This window comes from Sorghum bicolor, chromosome 6, assembly GCF_000003195.3.
Source record: "Sorghum bicolor cultivar BTx623 chromosome 6, Sorghum_bicolor_NCBIv3, whole genome shotgun sequence".
In the NCBI taxonomy this organism is placed as follows: domain Eukaryota; kingdom Viridiplantae; phylum Streptophyta; class Magnoliopsida; order Poales; family Poaceae; genus Sorghum; species Sorghum bicolor.
In genome coordinates this window covers 48,258,727-48,279,537 of record NC_012875.2, presented here as the reverse complement: position 1 = coordinate 48,279,537, position 20,811 = coordinate 48,258,727, and the positions used below count along the sequence as shown (strand labels likewise).

The 20,811-nt window shown below is 43.8% G+C and overlaps 1 protein-coding gene across 1 annotated transcript; it reads right to left on the bottom strand.

The window, feature by feature from the left end:
* On the bottom strand, positions 3,637-6,430 carry LOC8058685 (ras-related protein Rab-2-B). Its single transcript, XM_002446597.2, has 6 exons — positions 6,106-6,430; positions 5,791-5,930; positions 5,190-5,272; positions 4,876-5,080; positions 4,724-4,792; positions 3,637-4,048 (listed from the first exon to the last, which is right to left on the bottom strand). The coding sequence occupies exons 1-6, from the start codon at positions 6,149-6,151 to the stop codon at positions 3,959-3,961; spliced, it is 633 nt and encodes a 210-aa protein (XP_002446642.1). The 5' UTR covers positions 6,152-6,430; the 3' UTR covers positions 3,637-3,958.

The following is a 20,811-nucleotide window of genomic DNA, read 5'->3' as shown; positions in this document are numbered from 1 at the left end:
TCAAAATAGACAAGAATAGTTTTGGAACAGAGGGATGAAAATATTATTGGCTTGACATTGAAATGATTAGACATAATAAAGAGTCACCCCGTGTTTTCCCTGTGGGTGTATGCCTAGGCTTATATCGCCGAGCCCACCTTGATTTTAGTCCTGCACATGAAGATTGTGACCATTAGTTCCTCTGATAATATGTCATCAATTGCTACAAATCAATATAATCTTTCATATACATTTTCAATACATATCTGTTGATGCAAGTTTTATATTCTAAACTTGCATATAATTTTTGACTACTTTGTGTATAATTTAACTCTTATCTAGTCAAACAAATAGTATTATTATTATTATTATTATTATTATTATTATATTAAGAGCTGGGTACTGTTCTGCCCCCCTAGTTCGATGTCCGGCGGTGGTGTCACCCTAAAAACCTGACCTGCTGCTTCCGGCACACCTACCCACTCCCACCACCGCATCGCCATCAGTTTCAGCCGGAGCATCGTGCCGTGTCGTCCGTGCACCGCCGCACGAATCTATCGGCGGGGACGGGAGCCGCGGAGTGGTGGCATTCTGTACTGCCGTGCTGTGCGCTGTCGTGTCGACGGCGTCCCCGACTGGGGCCAGTCGGGAGGCAGGCACACCACACGGCCGGCGACTGCGAGCGTTTCGTCCGGCCTGCAACCTGTGCGTTGGTGCCGTTCGAGTTCAGCCACGCTAACAGACGCGTGCCACCGTCCATAGGCATGGGCGCTGTCTATGATTGTGTTTTCAGTGCTGCAGTGCAATGCAACCGCCGGATTGTGGATCGCGATCGGGTCCCTCAAAACCCTGAAAACACCGCCGCCTGATTAAAGATGTCAATGGGCCCCCGGGGCGACCCGATGGGTATTTACTCTATTAGGGTATCAATATGGAGTGAAACCAGTATCCATGGATACACAAACGGAGCAAACCCTTCACCCATGGGTACGCGGGTATGAGGACGTTCTAATAGTCCTCATACCCATTTACCCATTGGTGAAAAATACCCAGCCCAAAACTAAAGAAGTCCACCAGCCACCAGTCCACCGGCAGCCCATACACTGAAACCCTATGTAGTGCTAGCAAAGTACTACTCTCTACTACGTGATTTGTATGGACAATGAACTATTATGGTGTTGTGACTAGTGGTTGCAGCAGAAATTATTATGTTGGTATTTGCTAGGTATATGATGAGGTGGCTATGTGACGATGCTTGTGAATGGCTATATGACGATGCTTGTGAATTGCTACTACGTGACTGGTGCTTGTGAATTGCTGATGTTTGGCGGGTATGGGTGACCCGCCGGGTCTAATTTACCCACCGGGTATGGGTGTGGGGAAATTTCCCCACCCATCATTCTATATGGAGATACCCATGGTGTCATATTGTTGTCACGGGGATGGGTCTGGAGAGTTTATACCCGATGGGGATTTACCCATTGCCAACACTACACCTGATAGCGGAACCGATCATATCATCGTCCACCTGTAGCTTGCATAGAGTAGCTATCGCCGAATAAATTTGTCACATGCCCTGGGTTTACGGCTTTACGCTCGTCCGGTCGTCTGTGCCTTCTCCTGGCTTTACAAATTATTCGTACAGTCGTAGAAAAAGAGAGCCATGTCCATGTGTCGTGGGTTATAGTCCATACAGTCCGCGGCGATCAGATTCTTCATTTATTATTCTTGGCATGGCACAAAGGCAAAAGGCTCGTCACTAGGGTCGCTGATAGGAGTACCTCACAGCTCTGCCCCCTCGCTGTAGCCTGTAGCTTCACCTGTAAGCGATACCGTCGCCATACCGCCGAATTGAACGGACAGGGGGCGTATAGCGACACTTGCCTAGCGAATAAGAACCGGTTACCCTCGCGACTGGGATCATCTCCCTAACATAACAGTCAGGTAGTCAGTCCAGAGAGACGCCATGTGCAAGCTCAAGTTCAGCAAGGAGCATGTGGGGTGCTACCTGCTGGTGATCCTGGTGATCTGCCTCCTCGTCGGCGTCCTCTTCGGCCTCGGCATCTTCAGGCACGGCTACGACAGGATCAAGGACCTCGGCCGCAACCACACCTGCTTCGACTGCAACACAACAGCCAGGTACCAACTGACTAATTAACTGACTGAGCCACCTGGGGATCTTGGTCTGCGCTGGCCGCCGCTGCAGGCGTGCAACCTCCTCCGTGGAGGCAGCAGAGTAGCAGTAAATTACTTGTAAGTTTCTGTTGCTTGGTGTATAGTGTATGTAAGTGTAGTAGACTTTTTTAGACAGCAGTGTTTTTATCTCAAAATAAATTAGTCAACAGTAATTTCAGCCATCGCCTTGTTCGTTTGGCAACCGATTCCATGATGGTTTTGGCATCAACTCTTCATCGTTGTTTGTCTGCTTAACTGGATGTACCTTAGTTTCAAAAAGGCATTGGATGTATCTTGGCAAAACTATATGAACTGCTGTAGTAGTATTCGCCAACTGATTTGTTGGCGCTTCTTCGTCTGACGATAAAACTTTTACTACAAGCCCTACCTCAAATACCTGCCAACCTATTTTCTTTCTTTTCTTTTATTTACCTCTCTCTCTCTCTCTCTCTCTGTGTGTGTGTGTGTGTGGAGGGGGGGAGCCTTTGTGATTTTAAACTAGAGTAAGGCCGATGCAATACCTGCAAACCTTGTTTCCCTTTCTTTCTTTTTTCTCTCTCTCTCTCTACTTTTTACTATTTATTTTTTTCCCCTTCTTTCTTTTTCTCGGCTAGATGCCTTCGTTTTTTTCACTTCTTATTTCTTTTGTTTTCTTTCTTTTGCTTCTTTTCTTTCTCTCGGCTGGACGACCCTTGTGATTTTAACTACAAAGCCAGCAAGATGCAATCATCGAAGCACACTTACAGGCAAAACTATATATATTAGGGGGGTGTTTAGTCCCCTTGTATTCAAAAAAATTTGGGTTTGAGTTCATTATTTTGCAAAATTAAACTAAATATAATGCAAAAAAATTTTAGCAAAAGGTAGTTATTTTCATTTTAGATTTTGGGCTCAAGAGGCCAAGAAAAAGCCCAAAAGAGTCTCAAAAGGCCCTAGGGCAATAAATTCTGCATTTTAGATGGAACTAAACATGATCCTAGAAATTTTAGCATTTTATATTCCATCATTCCAATAGTTGGTATTTTGCATTTTGCATTATTTTTTACTAAACACCCCCTAACCTATTACGCAGAAAAGCTACCAAAATCCTAAACGGAAGTTCTCTCCTTAAAGGAGAGCACTCCCTCAGTTTCAATCAAATTATAAGACATTTTGATTTTTTGGTACATTAATTTTATTATATTATATCTAGATACATGATGCAGCAGATATATATAGCATAAAAAGTTGAAGCAACTTATTATACTTTAAAGTAGACGTGTCAAAAAAAAAGAAAAAGTAAAAACGACTTATAATTGAAACAGACGGTATTTGACTATCCAGTAATTGGACGGGTCATAGACAATCCTAAACGGAAGCTCTGTCCCTCTGGAAGCAGAGTATTTCACTGTTCAGTATTTGTCCCGATCATAGTTTGATAAGCTCATGCATAGTATCGGAGACGCGTATATTTTCTGAAACATGGAGTACCAACATACAGTATAGTCGAATAAGACAAATTAATTTTCACACCAAACAATGCATCGAGGTATGTTATTTACATTTACACATGCAGACGGACAGAATTCGTGAATGCTAAATGACGGAAAACAGTAAAGAATCTAGTGATTTTTTACAGAGAGTTTATAAACACCTGACATAAATAAACTGAATCTCTTAAATCGTTCAGGCACAGAATCCATTGGTGCGTCAAATAACAAAGCACCCTGGAGCAGTAACCATTTTACGTTCAGAAACAGGAATTTAAAGCAGCTGGTATGTGACACACGACGGATATGCCTTTGTACATAAGGGCGTTAACAGATTAGCTGCAGCAGCTACCACCTTGAGAAGACGAGCTACCAGCACCTCCAGATTGGCCAGGGACTACATATCCAACTTTGATTCCATAAGACTGCGAATTTGACAAAAGATGTATGAGATCATACTCATGTGGCAGTAACAAGATGCGTATTGTAAGCAAGCAAAATGTTATGGAGAGCAGGACAAGGTTCCTGTGGGCAAATGGCATTTTCAATATCAGAGAATTGTGTTTCCATATAAATGCTCTCTGCTAATCCTTGGACACTAAGTGAAAATCTATCTCTTTCAGCATCGAGAACGCCTCCCCAGCAAAATTATATTAAAAAGCTTATCCACTTATGCCATTTCAGAAAAAACTACTTCTCTGCGATTGAAATTAAGAGTACAAGGGCTTAGTTAACAGCAAGTTTCAATAGATCACAAGGACAAACAGGCACTCTGCCTGTCGATATTGTCCTTTCCAGTTTCCAGGTTTGGCTATCCTCATTTCAACCTATCAGTGTATGAAGGTTGTAAGGAGAAGGGGGAAAACTTTCTATGAGATAGGTAACTTATGCACTTCGTAAGGCAACCCATATATAGTACTCCTAAATAGAACATAAAGGTATATAAGTATCTGGCACTCATCTCAGTGAAGGTTTTGGGCTGTATTACATGGGTTAAGAATCTACATAAGTTCTTTAAATGGTACTTAGAGTAACATCAAAGGGGCTCAATACATTTTCCTTAAGCAGAGCAACAGTGATGGTTTGGGATTAAAAGGTACCTCATTAGATACATCAAAAACACCATCTTGAATTTTCTTGTAGATTGCTCCAGCGGTCTTAACAAATGCCTGCATTTAAAAGTTGATACTTCATGAGCAAATTGAAAAAAATATTTTAACTGCACATAGATACACCAAGAATCAAGCATCACCTCCTCGACATTCTGCGCGGTCTTTGCAGATGCCTCCATGAAGATAAGTCCATGTTCCTTTGCAAACTGCTCGCCTTCCTCATAGCTCACTGCACGCCTGTGAGACAGATCACACTTGTTCCCGACAAGCATTATCGTCATGTTAGCATTCGCATGCTGCCTCGCATCCTCCAGCCAGCTTGCAAGGTGGTTGAAAGTCTCCCTCCTGAAATGAGTTCAACATGGATTTGAATGCCAGTATCAGCATGATTCAGGAAAGCGCTTGCATGAGAAAGGCCACTCAGGCAACTTAGAATTTATGGGGGGTAAATCACCTAGTGATATCGTAGACCAAAAGAGCACCAGCAGCGCCTCTGTAGTATGACCTAGTTATGGATCTGAATGACTCTTGCCCAGCCTGGAAAATGTTAAAGACAGTGCAATCATGTCAGATGAATGATGCATGTGGCCACGTGGGTATTCCATGTTATTAACATTAATTATAGAGTGGCACCAAAGGTAACTAAAATCAACAAACAGTCCCATAGTTCAAGGGCCAAGGCGCTAATAATCCGATAATTTCAGAGGGCACACTGATAAAGAACAAAGAGAATATCCAGAGTATTGTAGCTTCAGAGCTCAGCAAGATACAATGTTTTCCCCCAAAAGGCCAAAAACAACTTTATGCCACACCTTGAACATCCTAAATTCCAGTTTGCAACCGAAATTGAGTAGCTGAGTCCTAGAAGCAACTGAGGAAGCAATTATGTTTCCTTAAGTAACTGAGGAAGCAATTATGTTTCCTTCAGCAACTGAAGAGGAAGCAATTATGTTTCCTTGATTGGTAGTGGTAGATCCTATCCTACGGGGACCTGAAGTACTAGTAAGTATGCGTAAGAAGACGAAGGTAAGTAGCGGAGGAAGAGGGGCACCGACCGTGTCCCAAATCTGGAGCTTGATGGGCTTGTTGTCGATGGTGATCATCCGGGCCCCGAACTCGACGCCGATGGTGAGGTCGTGGACGGGCTGGAACCGCTTGTCGGTGAACTGCAGCAGCAGGCACGACTTGCCGACGCCTGCAGCAAAGCAAAGCAAAGCCGCCAAGCAGGGTCAGCAGGGGAAGGCCGTCAGCATCATCATCGTCGGAAGCGGATTGGATCTCCGTCTCCTCGCCGCCGCGGCGGCAGCAGGTGCGCGGATCCAATCGTGGAACAGAGGGAGGGAGGGAGGGAGGGGGCCGACGGGACGGACCTGTGTCGCCGATGATGATGTACTTGAAGAGGTAGGCGTACGACATCTCCTTCCGGTGGTGGCGGGCTTGGTGCTCCGGGGGGGCTGGGGATCGGGGACGAAGAAGAGCTGCAAGGGGATTTCGCGTGCGGGGGAGGGGATCGGAGTAGGGAGGATGATGAATGAAAAGAAGAAGAGGAGGGGGGAGCTGGAGTTGCAGGTTGCTTTTGCTTAGCGAGGGGGGAGGTGGAGAAGGAAGACGGGGCGGGGGCGGCGGGGGATTACGTGAAGGAAGCGACGGGGGGTTACAGCTAGTTTGGGGGATGGTTTTGCTCTTGTTCCTTCGGCTGGGGGCAATAATGACTGTTTGGAATCCTTTTATCTCGGCCGGCCAGCAGTTGAGCAGTGCGGAAGGTTGCCCGTCGCCGGGTTGGGCAAAAAGTGCCGTGCCGTCTTGGCGTCGTCTTGTGCAATTGTGCGAGCCTTGACTTGAGTCGCCTATCTCCGCGAGACCAGAAGCATCCAATCCAGAGAGACAGAGACGCACGGGTGAATTCGCGACTCTCTCATCCCCCGTCCCTCTCTAATCATCAGCCCAATAAAAAAGCCAGACCAATTTCTGGTGAATTCGCGACTCTCATTCCCAGCCGGGCCTCCAATCATCAGTCCAATAATAATAATAATATTTTCGAAAGATCATAATAACAATAATATGAAAGCCAGCCCAACGTAGGAGCGTGTTTAGGCTTGTTTAGTTCACTCTGAAATCCAAAAAGTTTTTAAGCCTTATCATATCGAATCTTGCGGCACATGTATGAAGCATTAAATATATATAAAAATAAAAACTAATTACACAGTTTGTCTGTAAATCGCGAGACAAATCTTTTCACCCTAGTTAGTCTATGATTGGACAATATTTACCCCAAACAAACGGAAGTGCTACAGTAGCGAAATCCAAAATTTTTTCACATCTAAACAAGGCCTTATTTCTTGTTCACTGAATTTTCCTTTTGCTCCTGAGGTCCCGTTTGATTTGCATCGGTAAACTTTAACTCTTATTATATCGAATGTTTAGATATATACGTACAAGAAGTATTAAATATAGATAAAAATAATTAATTATACAGTTTACATGTAATTTGCGAGATGAATCTTTTAAGCCTAATTAGTCTATGATTAGACACTAATTGCTAAATAAAACAAAAAATACTACGGTATTTGTTAAACTTTAACACCTCTCACGCCAGTCTCAATGGCAAGTTTCACCTTCCAGTTTCCAAGATATGACACTAGGAATGAACCAGAGCTTCTCGGTGCACAGTTTCATCTCACAGTTTCATAGAGTAGCATTATCATTTAATTCGTGTATTATACTGTGATCTAATGTGGTATGCAAAATATGTGGCTGTTTTCTCACTTTACGCTGATGCAAAATTCAGCAACATTCACCAATAGATGGCTAGCTAGTACCAACATTGAGCAGCAACTAAGGTCTACCGATGAAGTCAAGAGCTACCAACACTAATTTCTGTTGCTCGAACGAGCAGATACACAAAGCAAAAACATGTAGAACGCCAAGGCTCCTGGTACTGTGAGTCTGCGACTTGTCCTCCATGACGGCCTGGCTCATGGCCAAAAGCTCCCTTCTTCTAGCGCTTGGAGTTGCTCCGCTTGATCTGGCCGATGCAGAGCTGCACCCGGTGGAGGTCGCGACCATGGGCTGCCCTCGTGCCCGTGGCCAGCGGAGCCCGCGCACGGCGGAGCTCGCGTCCATGGCTGCCTTCGCGCCAGCGGCCAGCGGAGCCGTACCCGGCGGAAAACGAGACTGCGGCTACCCTCGCGACCGTAGCTTGCGAAGCCCGTCTACGGCTGCCATCACGATCGAGGCCAGCAGAGCTCGTGTCCACGGCGGGCAGAGCCGCGCCCAGCGGAGTTTGTGACCGCAGCTACCCTCGTGCTGGTGGTGAGGTACAATTGGAGCACGGGATCGATGAAACGCATCAAGCGCCTCAGTGCGGGTGTCGTACGATTTCCCACGACTTGGAAACCGTGCTTATTTGTTTCGTGGCTATGAAACTTTTCTTTTCTCTCCCCTTCCAGTTTCGTAAAAAAGCTGATGTGGCACCCTATTTAATGTGTATGAAACCTTCTATAAAACTCCATTAAAACTGGCCTAACTAAACACGTCCTAAATATCTCTTCTTTAGTTGCATGTCAGATTCTTAGTTTATCTCTTTGCTAGTATCAATTTCCATAAATATCTCTCATTAGTTTATCCTCTTGATTAGTTTCTTCCCATGGTTGATGAACACCATTCGCTACTTAGCAATGAATGACCGTGCAATAAAGGGATGTTTGGACCAGAGCCTGGTCTAAGGGCTGCCATCTAGGCACGTCCATCCAGCCTAAAGGCGCTGCAAAATCGATGTCCTGCTTGGTCCTTAAAATCCTAGTCCAAACTAAAAGTTATGGATTTATTTAGAAGTTTGACTAATAAGCAAGCTACAATGTCTTACTTTATCACCCACCAGCTAAAAATTAACTGATTTTTTCTAATTAACATAGCTAATAGTTAGCATGTGAATCTAAATGGAGTCTTGGGCCCTATCCTGCATCTAGCGGCCATCACACTCACACCACCTACAGTACTGAATAGTATTGGTAGGGCCGCAATGGAGATAGTTGTCCTCTACTGGTACCACTATAAAAGTAGTAGAGCAAAGATAACATTCTAAAGCTTAACAGACGCTATTGTAAGCATCTATCATTGTTGTTAGGGATGGTTCAAGTGGTAATGTTGGTGGTTCCAATGATACTAAAATTTGTTTAAGATGGTAAAATTGGACCATGATAGAAAATGATACGATGATTAATGATATATTTTTTCAATTGATATGGGAGTTTTCATGTTAATTTGTTTCCACACATATTCTTCACATTTTATTCATTTATATTACTAGCAAATATGCCCGTGCGTTGCAACGGAAGAAAAACATCAAATATATGTTACGTATCTATATATATTTATCTTTTTTATAAAATTTAAAATCTATAATTTATTTTATTGATAACCATGACATCTATGGTACTAGATAGTTAATATTTATAATAATATATAGCTCCGAGACATATTTATTTAATAATAATAATAGAAATTAGTTAAACTTTATCTTACTCTAATATTACTTCTTAATATACCTTAGTATTATATTAAAACATGAGAAGTTTATTGCCAGCTTTATTTTCTTATCTAGATTAGAATTTCTATAAAATATGATATATCAGTTAAATGTATGTAGATTATGAATACATAGGCTTATGAAGTGTTCATATGACATAACAACACATCGTGTAAAGATAGTGGAAGCATCCTCAAGCATAAATTTAGGTAAATTAGTAAATTAGTGAAATATGCAGGAATGGTGCTAAAACTTTTACAACAAATTAAGCACCACATTAAATAAGCTATCATAAAATTTTCATAATAATTGGAGCAGATAATTATTTTTTTGTTTATTGTATGGATCTACATATGTGGAACTGAACAAAATTTGTTTTGTAATTTTTAGATTTTTCTATGAATTACTACGCATTTATCAATTTTCAATCGATCAATTTTACACTAAAAACATAGGCAAGCATCTCTAGCAAAAAATGTATTAAAATTTATGATATTTTTTATTTACTACATGGATCTACATATGTGGAGCTGAACAAAATTTGTTTTATAATTTTTAGATTTTTCAATTACTACGCATTTATCAATTTTTAATCGATCAATTTTACATTAAAAAGCATAGGCAAGCATCTCCAGCAAAAGGAATGTATTAAAATTTATGATAATTTTTGTTTACTGCATGGAGCTACATATGTGGAGCTGAACAAAATTTGTTTTATAATTTTTAGATTTTTCTATGAATTACTACGCATTTATCAAATTTTAACCGATTTAAAGAATAAAAGAAAAGTAAACTAATAGATAAAACACTTTGCACTTAGGTCCTTAAAGTTTCCTTATTCTCAACATATTTGATGTGTATAGGGGATTTTGTATTAGGAACCTTAGAAAAATTTCTATTTTGTTTTTTCTGGACCACCTGTTCTGAACACACTCGACGGAGGCAGAGTCAGACCTTAGCAGCCACGGAACGGGTGAAAGATTCTTGTTTGGTTTTGGTAATTGAGTGACAACTTAGGTGGACTAATAGTGTTTATGTGAGATACACAGGAGATTAGTCCACAGGTGATGATGTGATGATGGAGGAGCTCATTGCATATGAGATATGACATGGAGTCATGTGACCAAGGTGGAGAAGATCAAGATGAGGCTTGGCTCGATGGACCGGTTGCAAGAGTGAAGGGCAAGTCGGAGGCTTTGAAGCGAGGGACCGCGTGTGACGGTGAAGCTTGAGCAAGACTTGGCGCCGATGGACCGAGGCAACGGTGAAGAGCAAGTGAGGTCAAGATCGATGAACCAATACGGTCACGTGATGATATGAAGTGGATTATATCATTTGGTGATTGGTTGGTGCATGTGTTGCATCAACATCGGAGGAGATGGAATGGAATGCGCAAGGCAAAGGTATAACCTAGGGCATTTCCATTTCACCGGTCATAGGTGTGTAGAGAAGTTTATGATCGGATTTAGGATAGATGGCGGTACTATCAAGAGGGGTAAACTTGTTTTCATATCGGTCATCTAGTGCCACTTGAGCGATCTATCTTTGCATACGTGTTAGGATCGAGTGGCGTGGCAAGTTGAGAGGCTAACTCCTTTGGGAAATTGTTTGAGAAATGCTAACACACATGCACATGGTGGTGTACACTTGGTGGTGTTGGCACATTTGCAAAGGATGTGGAGTTCCTAGGGTTGAGAGGGGTGTGGGTTCCTCGGCGCTTTTGAGAAAATTAAGTGCATATTTTCTATTGCGTCGGTGGGAAGTTTGGAGAAGTCGCAGGAGTGAACACTCACCGGACGCTGGTGTTGGCAGCACCGGACGCTGGTCCAGAGCGTCCGGTGTAGTGTCAGTTTGTGGCTCAGGTGTGCAGAGCGCACCGGACGCTGGGCGGTTACTGTTCGAGCGTCCGGTGGTGCGTGACGTCAGCGAGTGCATGCGAGGTGTTTCTGACTGAAGAGCACCGGACGCTCAGGGTGCGTTCGGTGGCTTGTGTCTGGTGACCCTGCGAGTTTGCGGAGCTCTCTGCGCACGGATCCGGTGTGCACTGGACGCGTCCGGTGTGGACTAGTTGAGCGTCCGGTGGTGCTTTGTCAGGCGCGAGCGCGTGGTAGCCGTTAGCGGCAACGGTCGAGTTCAAACGGCTAGTGACACGTGGCTGACGCCTGAGCACCGGACGCTGAAAGTTGAGCGTCCGGTGGCTCCCTGTGAGCGTCCGGTGCCCACGACTTTTGCCCAGTGAAGGGGCAACGGCTAGTTTAGCCCTTGAGGCTATAAATAGAAGTGGTGGCCGGCCTTGGCTTGTGCTGAGCACTCTTGGGACTTAGTGTCCATGCTTGGGGAGTGCTAGAAAAGCCTCTAACTCGCTTGTGCTTGCTGTAAGTGCAATCAAGCCTATTGTGGGTTTTGGCGTTGATGACCACCGAATTAGGGAACTAATGAGTTTTGCTGAGATGATAAGCAAGGAATATAGCAAAGAGGTTGTTGAATACCATGGAGGATCCCCCATTTCTAAAGGATGGCTTTCCTAGCTCCAAAGGAGGTTTAATTCGTTTTCGGTTTGAATTTGAGTATAGGAAAAGCCGTACTATAAAGAGGGACTCCAAGGTTGTTGATCAAATTGTGAACCAAAGGCTCAAAAGCTCATCAACATCCTCAGACCCAAGCCTAGCCAGCATATCTTTCTCTCTACACTTTGGTGTTTTTAGGCTGGTTCAGGCAAGGGCGGCACTGCCGCCCTCTAAGGGCGACACTGCCGCCCTACCCTGTGACAGTTGGAGAGCTGGGTATAAATACCCATTCAGACCGTCTCAAACGGTAACCTGCTCATCTTCCTCGCTCCCAACCGTTGCAAACCGACCAGAGCTCACGTCTCTCTCCCTCCATTGTTGCTCCTCAAGCCCCCAAGCCAATCCTTGATTCCAACCATCAAAACTTGAGGGAAAAGGAAGCAAACTTCGATTGGAGAGCAGATCCATTGATTCCCAGTGTCAAAAAGAGCTTTTGGTTCACGTTTGGCCGGCAGCCTTGAGTTTGTTACTCTTGGAGCTTGCTCCTAGCCGGCTAGGCGTCGCCCTAGAGCTTGCCAACGTGTGTGGCAGCCAAGGGAAGGTTTGTAAGGTTACCCTTGCAGCTAATACATTCTTCACTCTTTGCAAGGGGTAAAATCCTTGCTTTGAGAACGAGGAGAAGGTAAGCCTGTGTGGCTAAGCCGGTCCTAGTGTGGGTGCCTCAACAACGTGGAGTAGGCCAAGCCTTGTTGTGGCAACAGCTGAACCACGGTAAAAATCTTGTGTCTTGTGTGCTTTCACTTGTGTATGAGTTTGTGTTAGGATTTGAGGCCGATCTACTTGGTGGGGAGGCTCCAGCACATTCTAGCTACATACTCGTGCTCTAACATCTTGTAGGAAGCTTGGAAATTTAGTCGATCTAAATTTCCCTGGGTAAACTTTGAATCAATTCAATTAAGCTTCTGTTTGTTTTTCTGTTGAGGCCGGCAGTGCCGCCCTGGGAGGGCCTCACTGCCGCCCTTGCCTGTGTGACTGATCAACTTTGCTGAAAAAGTTTGAATAGGCCTATTCACCCCCCCTCTAGGCCACTTCCTGTACTTCCAGAGATCCTACAAGTGGTATCAGAGCTTAGTTGCTTCGTATACGCTTCACCGCGTGAAGTATGGAAGTTGCGGGAAGCTCGGGGGCGAAGGATAAGTCTATTCTAGCCGCACAAGCTGAGGATGTGCTGGTTGAGAGTGATAGCAGTGAGCTATCAGTCTCAACAGCCAGCAACTCCACCCTCAAGCCTGATGGTGGTATGACTACCGACCCCGAGAGAAGGCAAAGGAGGCAAGCAAGAAGAGAAGCTAAAGCAAAAAGAAAAGAAGATGAGAAGCTAGCTGCCAAAAAGAAGAGAAAAGAAGAAAGAAAAGCCAAAAGAGAAGAGCGAGCCAAAAGAAGGGCAACAAAGAAAGAAGAAGAGAAGAAGAAAGAAAAGGAGGTGTATGATGTATCATCAAGTGAGCTATCGTCTAGTACGGATGATGGTGATGATGATGAATCATATAACCGCTCCAAGAAGGACAAGAAGGGCAAATCAACAAAGGAGGACAACAGCAACAAAAAGAAATATTCCGCTGTATCCTTTAACTATTCTTATTTGTCTAACCGAGACAAGAAGTGTCTTGTCAATGTGCCCGCTGGCAAGTTGCCTCATTTCGATGGGACCGACTTTGCTAAGTGGAAGCATTTGATGAGTCGCTATCTTGGAGCTCTTCACCCCGGTCTTTGGGATGTTGTTTGTGATGGATTTCAGGAACCTGCAGATCCAGAGAATCCAACAAATGAAGAAATGATTGCTGTCCACTTCAATAATCAAGCCACAAGCATTCTTCTTAGTGCTCTCAATGGAAATGAGTACAACCGAGTGATGAATGTGAATGTGGCCAAGCAGATTTGGGATACTTTGGTTTTAGCTCATGAAGGTGTTGACAAAGTGAGGAAGGCCAAAATTGATTTGATGATGGCCAAGCTCAATAGGTTTGTGATTGTTGGTGATGAAGGGCCACAAGAAATGTTTGATAGGTTGATGGTGCTAGTTGGAAAAATTAGAGGCTATGGTGGTGACCTTGATGACCATAAAGTTGTGAAAGTAATGTTGGAAGCATACTCACCAAGGAATGAGACCGTGGTCACTCTCATTAGAGACAAGAAGAATTTCGAGCACTTCACCCCAAGTGATGTGCTTGGAAGATTGTTGACATTTGACATGCAAAGAGAAGAGGCTAATGAGAGAAGAAAGCTTGGCGAGCTGCAAGCCAAGTTAGAAGGCATGAAGGTCAATGATATAGCACTCAAGGCAAAGCAATCAAACAAGCAAGGTGGCTGCAGCAAATCCAAGAGCAGCAAGCAAGCATCAACAAGTCAGCCCAAGAAAGCAAAGCAAGTTCAAGAATGTGATCCATCTTCATCCTCTAGTGATAGTGATGGTAGTGATGGTGATTATGAGAAGATAGATGATATTACCCTCTTCATAAGCAAGCATAGACGGGGGCTGAAGCAACATGGATTCAAGTTCACTCCAAGGAAGTTCCAAAACAAGAAGAAGAGATTGTGCTTTAACTGTGGCAGCACCGAGCATCTTGTTGCAGAATGTCCAGAGGCAAAGAAAAAGAAGGAACAAAGGCATGACAACAAGAGAAATTACAAGAGGGTTGGAGAAGCACACATCGGGCATGAATGGGACTCAACTCAAGAGACCTCAAGTGAAGATGAGAAGGTGGCTACCATGGCTGTCCTCAAGTCAACATCTTCACCAAGGCTCTTCGACAACATGACCGATGATGAGCAAGATGGCAGCCCCCACATTTGTCTTATGGCAAAGGGTGGGAAGGTACAAACCAAATCCAAATCTTCTTCAATCCACAAAGAAATCTCTAGTAGTGAACTAAGTGACTCCTCTAGTGATGATGACTCTAGTGATGATGAATTTAATGAAATGACTAAAAAGTGTGATCATAAAACTAAAGTCTACATCTCTAGGCTAATGAAGGAAGTACTAGATCTCAATAATGAAATTAATTTAAGAAATGATGACATCAAGGAGCAAGCTAAGAAAAATCTGGCTCAAATTAAAGAAATTGACTCATTGGAGAGTGAGGTGGCTGCACTAAAGAAAAGTATAAAGAAAGAAAAAGAAAGCCACACTCTCACAAAGAAGGAAGTAGATGCACTCAAGCAAAAGTATTATGTCTTAGATGAAAAGCATAAAGGTCTTGAGCAGCGATACAATCTTGTTTGGGAGAGTACCTCACAGTCCTCTAAGTCAAATGAGACTAGTACTCCCTCCATTAGTGAAAGTTGTGGAAAATGCAATAATCTTGACTTAAACATGTATTCCACAAATCTTGCAAACATGGAGGCTATGAAAAAGGAGATCACGAGGCTCACACATCTGTTGAACACCAAGTGTGAGAACAAACCACAAGGTAAAGAAGTTCAGCAAAATAGGCCAAACTACAAGGATGGGAGAAATCCCAAAGTCAAGGATGGACTTGGCCACACAAAAGGAGGAAAGACCAATGGAAGAGACCTGGTGAATGGCTTTGAGTGTGTTAAATTCACGAGCAAAGGTAAGGTTGGTGCAGAACAGCCTGCACAGAAGGGAGTACAAAAGCAGTCCTGAGCCCACTGGCCAGCCAAGGGCGGCAGTGAGGACCTGAAGGGTGGCAGTGCCGCCCTCCCCAGACAAGGGAAGGCTACCAACCTCAAACCTGAGCCTGTGAAAGCACAAAAGAAGGTATGCCAGCCTCAGGGGGAGTCCCAGCAACCCAGAAAGCAGAACAGGGGGACTCCAAAGAAAAGTTTCTATCAACCAAAGGCAAAGACACAAAGCCCAATTGTGAATACTTCCTTTGTGTTGAAAAATAACAGCAAAGGGGAAGTGATTGCCAAATATGTTGGCAAGGGCAGAAATGTGTATCTTAACACTTCCATTTGGGTTCCTAAAATTTTTGTGACTAACATGCAAGGCCCCAAGAAAGATTGGGGACCTAAACCAAGGAACTAAACTTGTTTTGCAGACATACTCCTCCGGTGGGTCAAGTTGGGTGCTTGACAGCGGCTGTACAAATCATATGACCGGAGAGAAGAGTATGTTCTCAACATATTCCCCAACTACAAATTCAAAAGAATCTATCATATTTGGTGATAACTCCAAGGGGGAAGTTGTCGGTCTTGGTAAGGTTGCTATCACAACAAACTCTTCCATTTCAAATGTCTTGCATGTGGATCCATTGGGATACAACTTGTTATCAGTTTCACAATTGTGTGAGGCTGGTTACAATTGTCTCTTTACGGAGAAAGGTGTGGAAGTCTTTAAGAGGGAGGATTCCTCTATTGTCTTTACGGTTCGCTTGAAGGGCAAGCTTTACCTAGTTGATTTCAACAAAGGTAAGGCCAAGCTTGAGACCTGTTTAATGGCAAAATCTAGCGTGGGCTGGTTATGGCATCGCCGTCTAGCACATGTTGGCATGAGGAACTTGGCCAAACTCCAAAAAGACAACCACATCATTGGACTAACAAATGTTGAATTTGAGAAAGACAGGATATGTGGTGCTTGCCAAGCCGGGAAACAAGTAGGTGTACCACACCCACCAAAGAGTATCATGACGACCACTCAACCATTGGAGTTGATACATATGGACCTCTTTAGACCGGTCGCCTACCTAAGCATCGGGGGTAACAAATATGGATTAGTTATTGTTGATGATTATTCTCGCTTCACTTGGGTATTCTTTGTCTTTGAGAAATCTCAGGTACAAGAGAAAGTAAAGATCTTTGTGAGAAGAGCACAAAGAGAGTTTGGGCTGCCCATCAAGAAAATAAGAAGTGATAATGGCAGCGAGTTCAAAAACACCCAAGTTGAAGAATTTCTTGATGATGAAGGCATCAAGCATGAGTTTTCAACTCCATACACCCCGCAGCAAAATGGTGTAGTAGAGAGGAAGAATAGAACACTTGTTGACATGGCAAGAACAATGCTTAATGAGTATAAGACTTCAAACCTATTTTGGTGCGAAGCAATCAACACCGCTTGCCATGCAATCAACCGCCTCTACCTACACAAGAAACTCAAGAAGACTTCATATGAGCTGCTAACCGGTAACAAACCAAAGGTGTCATACTTTAGAGTGTTTGGGTGCAAGTGTTTCATACCCAATAAAAGGCCCAAAACCTCTAAGTTTGCACCTAAAGTTGATGAAGGCATTCTTCTTGGTTATGGATCAAATGAGCATGCCTACCGCATCTACAACAAAACCTCTGGTAGAGTTGAAGTTGCGATAGATGTCTCATTTGATGAGTCTAACGGCTCTCAAGTAGAGCATATTGATGAAAGTGTTGCAGGAAAGGAGGATCCACCATGTGAGGCAATCAAGCAATTGGCTCTTGGTGACATAAGGCCACAAGAAGAAAAAGCCACTGCTCAGGAGGATCCCCAAGATGCTGCTGACAAGTCTTCCGCTGATGCACTCGATGCAAATGTGTCAGCCACACCTGCTGCTCAGCAACAGGGCGGCAGTGCCGCCCCTCCCTCAGCAGCAGCAACTTCCTCAACACCTCAAGGGCTGGATCTTGCACCAGTTTTTGAGCTTGAAGCTGATGAAGAGTTAGATGAAGAACGAGACGGTGTTGAGCATCCAAGACTACGCCAAACAATTCAAAGAGATCATCCTGCCGACAACATCCTTGGAAGTCTTCGAAAGGGAGTGTTGACACGTTCACATTTAGCAAGTTTGTGTCAACATTTCTCTTTTGTGTCTTCCATTGAACCAGATAAGGTAGAGAAGGCGTTGGCGGATGAGGACTGGGTCTTGGCCATGCAAGAAGAGCTCAACAACTTCGAGAGAAACCAAGTGTGGACTCTCGTTGAAAGGCCCAATACCAATGTGATTGGCACCAAATGGGTCTTTCGCAACAAGCAAGATGAGAACGGAGTGGTGACAAGGAACAAGGCAAGATTGGTGGCTCAAGGTTACACTCAAGTAGAGGGCTTGGACTTTGAAGAGACCTTTGCTCCAGTGGCAAGACTTGAAGCAATTCGAATGCTTTTAGCCTTTGCTGCACATCACGACTTCAAGCTGTTCCAAATGGATGTCAAGAGTGCATTCCTCAACGGCCCTATACAAGAGTTGGTGTATGTTGAGCAGCCACTAGGTTTTGAAGATCCCAAGTTTCCAAACCATGTCTATAAACTCCAAAAGGCGCTCTATGGGCTTAAGCAAGCACCAAGAGCATGGTATGAATGCCTTAAGGATTTCTTGCTCAAGAAAGGCTTTGAAATAGGCAAAGCTGATTCTACTCTTTTCACTCGTAAAATTGGCAATGATATATTTGTGTGCCAAATATATGTCGATGACATAATATTTGGTAGTACTAATCAAGTGTTTTGCGAGGAATTTAGTAGGATCATGACAAAGAGATTTGAGATGTCCATGATGGGTGAGCTGAAGTATTTCCTCGGATTTCAAATCAAGCAATTGAAGGAAGGGACTTTCATAAGTTAAACCAAGTACACCCTTGATATGCTGAAGAAGTTTGACATGGAGAAAGCGAAGCCTATCAATACTCCCATGCCAACCAATGGACATCTTGATCTTGATGATTAAGGGAAGGCCGTGGACATTAAGGTATACCGCTCCATGATCGGCTCTTTACTTTATCTGTGTGCATCTAGGCCCGATATTATGCTTAGTGTGTGCATGTGTGCTAGATTTCAAGCTAATCCGAAAGAATGTCACTTAGTGGCTGTTAAGAGAATCTTGAGATATTTAGTACACACTCCTAACCTTGGCTTGTGGTATCCAAAGGGCTCCAAGTTCAATCTACTTGGCTATTCAGATTCTGATTATGCCGGTTGCAAAGTAGATAGAAAAAGCACTACGGGGACATGTCAATTCCTTGGACGGTCCTTAGTGTCTTAGAGTTCTAAAAAGCAAAATTGTGTAGCCCTTTCCACAGCTGAGGCCGAGTATATTGCAGCCGGTGCATGCTGTGCTCAATTACTTTGGATGAGGCAAACCCTTCGTGATTTCGGATGTCAATTCACCAAAATCCCACTTTTGTGTGACAATGAAAGTGCCATAAAACTTGCAAACAACCCCGTAAGTCACTCAAGAACCAAGCACATAGACGTCCGACATCACTTCTTGAGAGACCACGAAGCCAAAGGAGATATCGAAATTCGCCATGTGAGCACCGAAAAGCAACTAGCCGATATCTTCACTAAGCCTCTAGACGAGACAAGGTTTTGTGCTTTGCGTAGTGAACTTTGGATTCTCGTAACGTGGTTTGAACTCCAGCACACACCTAGTTTGATTAACTAGTATGCATAGGAGAAAATACTTGAAAAGATTTAATTATGTCTTTCAAAACCTCTTAAAAATTTGTCTCAAATATCATGACTATAGTTTGATTGTTTTCTTGTGTCTAGTCATGGTGTTTGGGTTGTATTTGTTCATATCTAAAGCTTTAGAGAAAAGTTAATTTCTCTTAAATCCCTCTGCTGTCAAGGAGGGCGGCAGTGCCGCCCTAAGCGGTTCAGGCTAAGTTACCTTGGACTGGATCTCACGGGCCCACTTCTCTTTTTCTTCTCTGGTCGTGCCCGTGATCATCCTCTCTCTTCCTCATTGCGCCGCACCTCTCCCTCTCGGTCTCTCTCTCCCTCACGCAAGGCTCCAGGGAACCTCTTCCCTTCGGCCATCTCTTTGCCGAGAGGAAGAAGGAGAAAGGAGGAGGCCTCCTTGGTCATCTCCAGTGGTGCAATTGGGGTGTGCTGCTCCCTATCCAAGGAGGGACATTCTTCTCTCATCCCCTCAATCCAAGGAAGCAAAGCAAGGTGAAACCCTAACCGATCCCGATCTATGCAATGTCTACTTTTTGGGCAAAAGTTTCTGTTTATTGGGGATGGATGATGAATTAGGAAGAGGTTTAGTGGATGGATTTGAATGGATTTGATTTATCTCGACGTATTGAAAGATGCCCTCCGGCAGTGCCGGAGCTTAAGGTCGGCAGTGCCGGCCTTGGCAACTGCTTCTCTGCAGTTTCAATACATTGAAGGGAAAGTGAATCGATTAAAGTTCATAAATTAAATCTATCCTAGTTTGCTTGTTCATCCTCTTTAAGCTCATGCTCATCTAGACTTAGTATGCTTATGAACTGTCTTAGAGATTGTATGATGGACAGTGGTGCATATGTGTGTAAGTTGAATAAGAGATGAAGTGTAGAGTAGGGACTGCAGAAACTCTGCAGGGCGGCAGTGCCGCCCTCACCTGACCAGCTTGGTTAGGGAGAGTTCCCACAGTCCATATTCTACACATCTCACTTGATCAATTGACTCTACATATGCTCTACTATATGCCAGATGTACAGTTTCTGATTTGGCTCATTTTTGGCATAGATGGACCGAGGAAAGAGGAAAATAACCACCAAACAACAAGTTCGCAGAGGCAGGGGGAGAGGCAGCAGCTCTGGAGTTTTCTTTGGAGATGATAGAGCAGCAAGGCAGCAGTATATTCAGCAGGAAGAAATGTTGCAGCAGGCTGGTTTCACCATCTCTCCCATAGGTTGTCCTAACACTCCCCTGCACATTATAGAGTTTGATGACAGCTACATGAGGGACAGCACTGATGAGTTTGAACTCAAGGCACCAAATGACACAGTGGATCATCCCATAGTCAACTATGCAGCAAGCTGGAAAGCTGTGGAGGAAGCTAGAGAGATGGATCCCTATGCTCACAGCAAGATAAGTGGTGTTGATTATCGTTTCTGTAATGTTTTTCATTCAAATTTCTATGCCACTGCTATTCTACCAGCTAGAAAGGGAAAGATTTGTGAGATGCATTTCATTGACTTTGATGCTATGCAAGCAAAAGAGGAGCCTGATTTTGATGCTGCAATTAAAGTATGTGATAAGTTTGAGCTGTCCACTCTCATGTCCTTTAAATATGATTGGAATAGAGAGATACTTGCCCAGTTTCATGCTACCTACTTCTGGAACA

Bases quoted from the DNA above. Each gene is read 5' to 3' on its own strand.
- LOC8058685 (XM_002446597.2), bottom strand. From the start codon at position 6,151: ATGTCGTACGCCTACCTCTTCAAGTACATCATCATCGGCGACACAG. The intron at 5,273-5,790 runs GTCGGTGCCCCT...AACATTTTCCAG, and splicing joins AGCTCCAGATTTGGGACACG to GCTGGGCAAGAGTCATTCAG. The intron at 4,049-4,723 runs GTACCTTTTAAT...TCAAATTCGCAG, and splicing joins TTTTTGATGTATCTAATGAG to TCTTATGGAATCAAAGTTGG.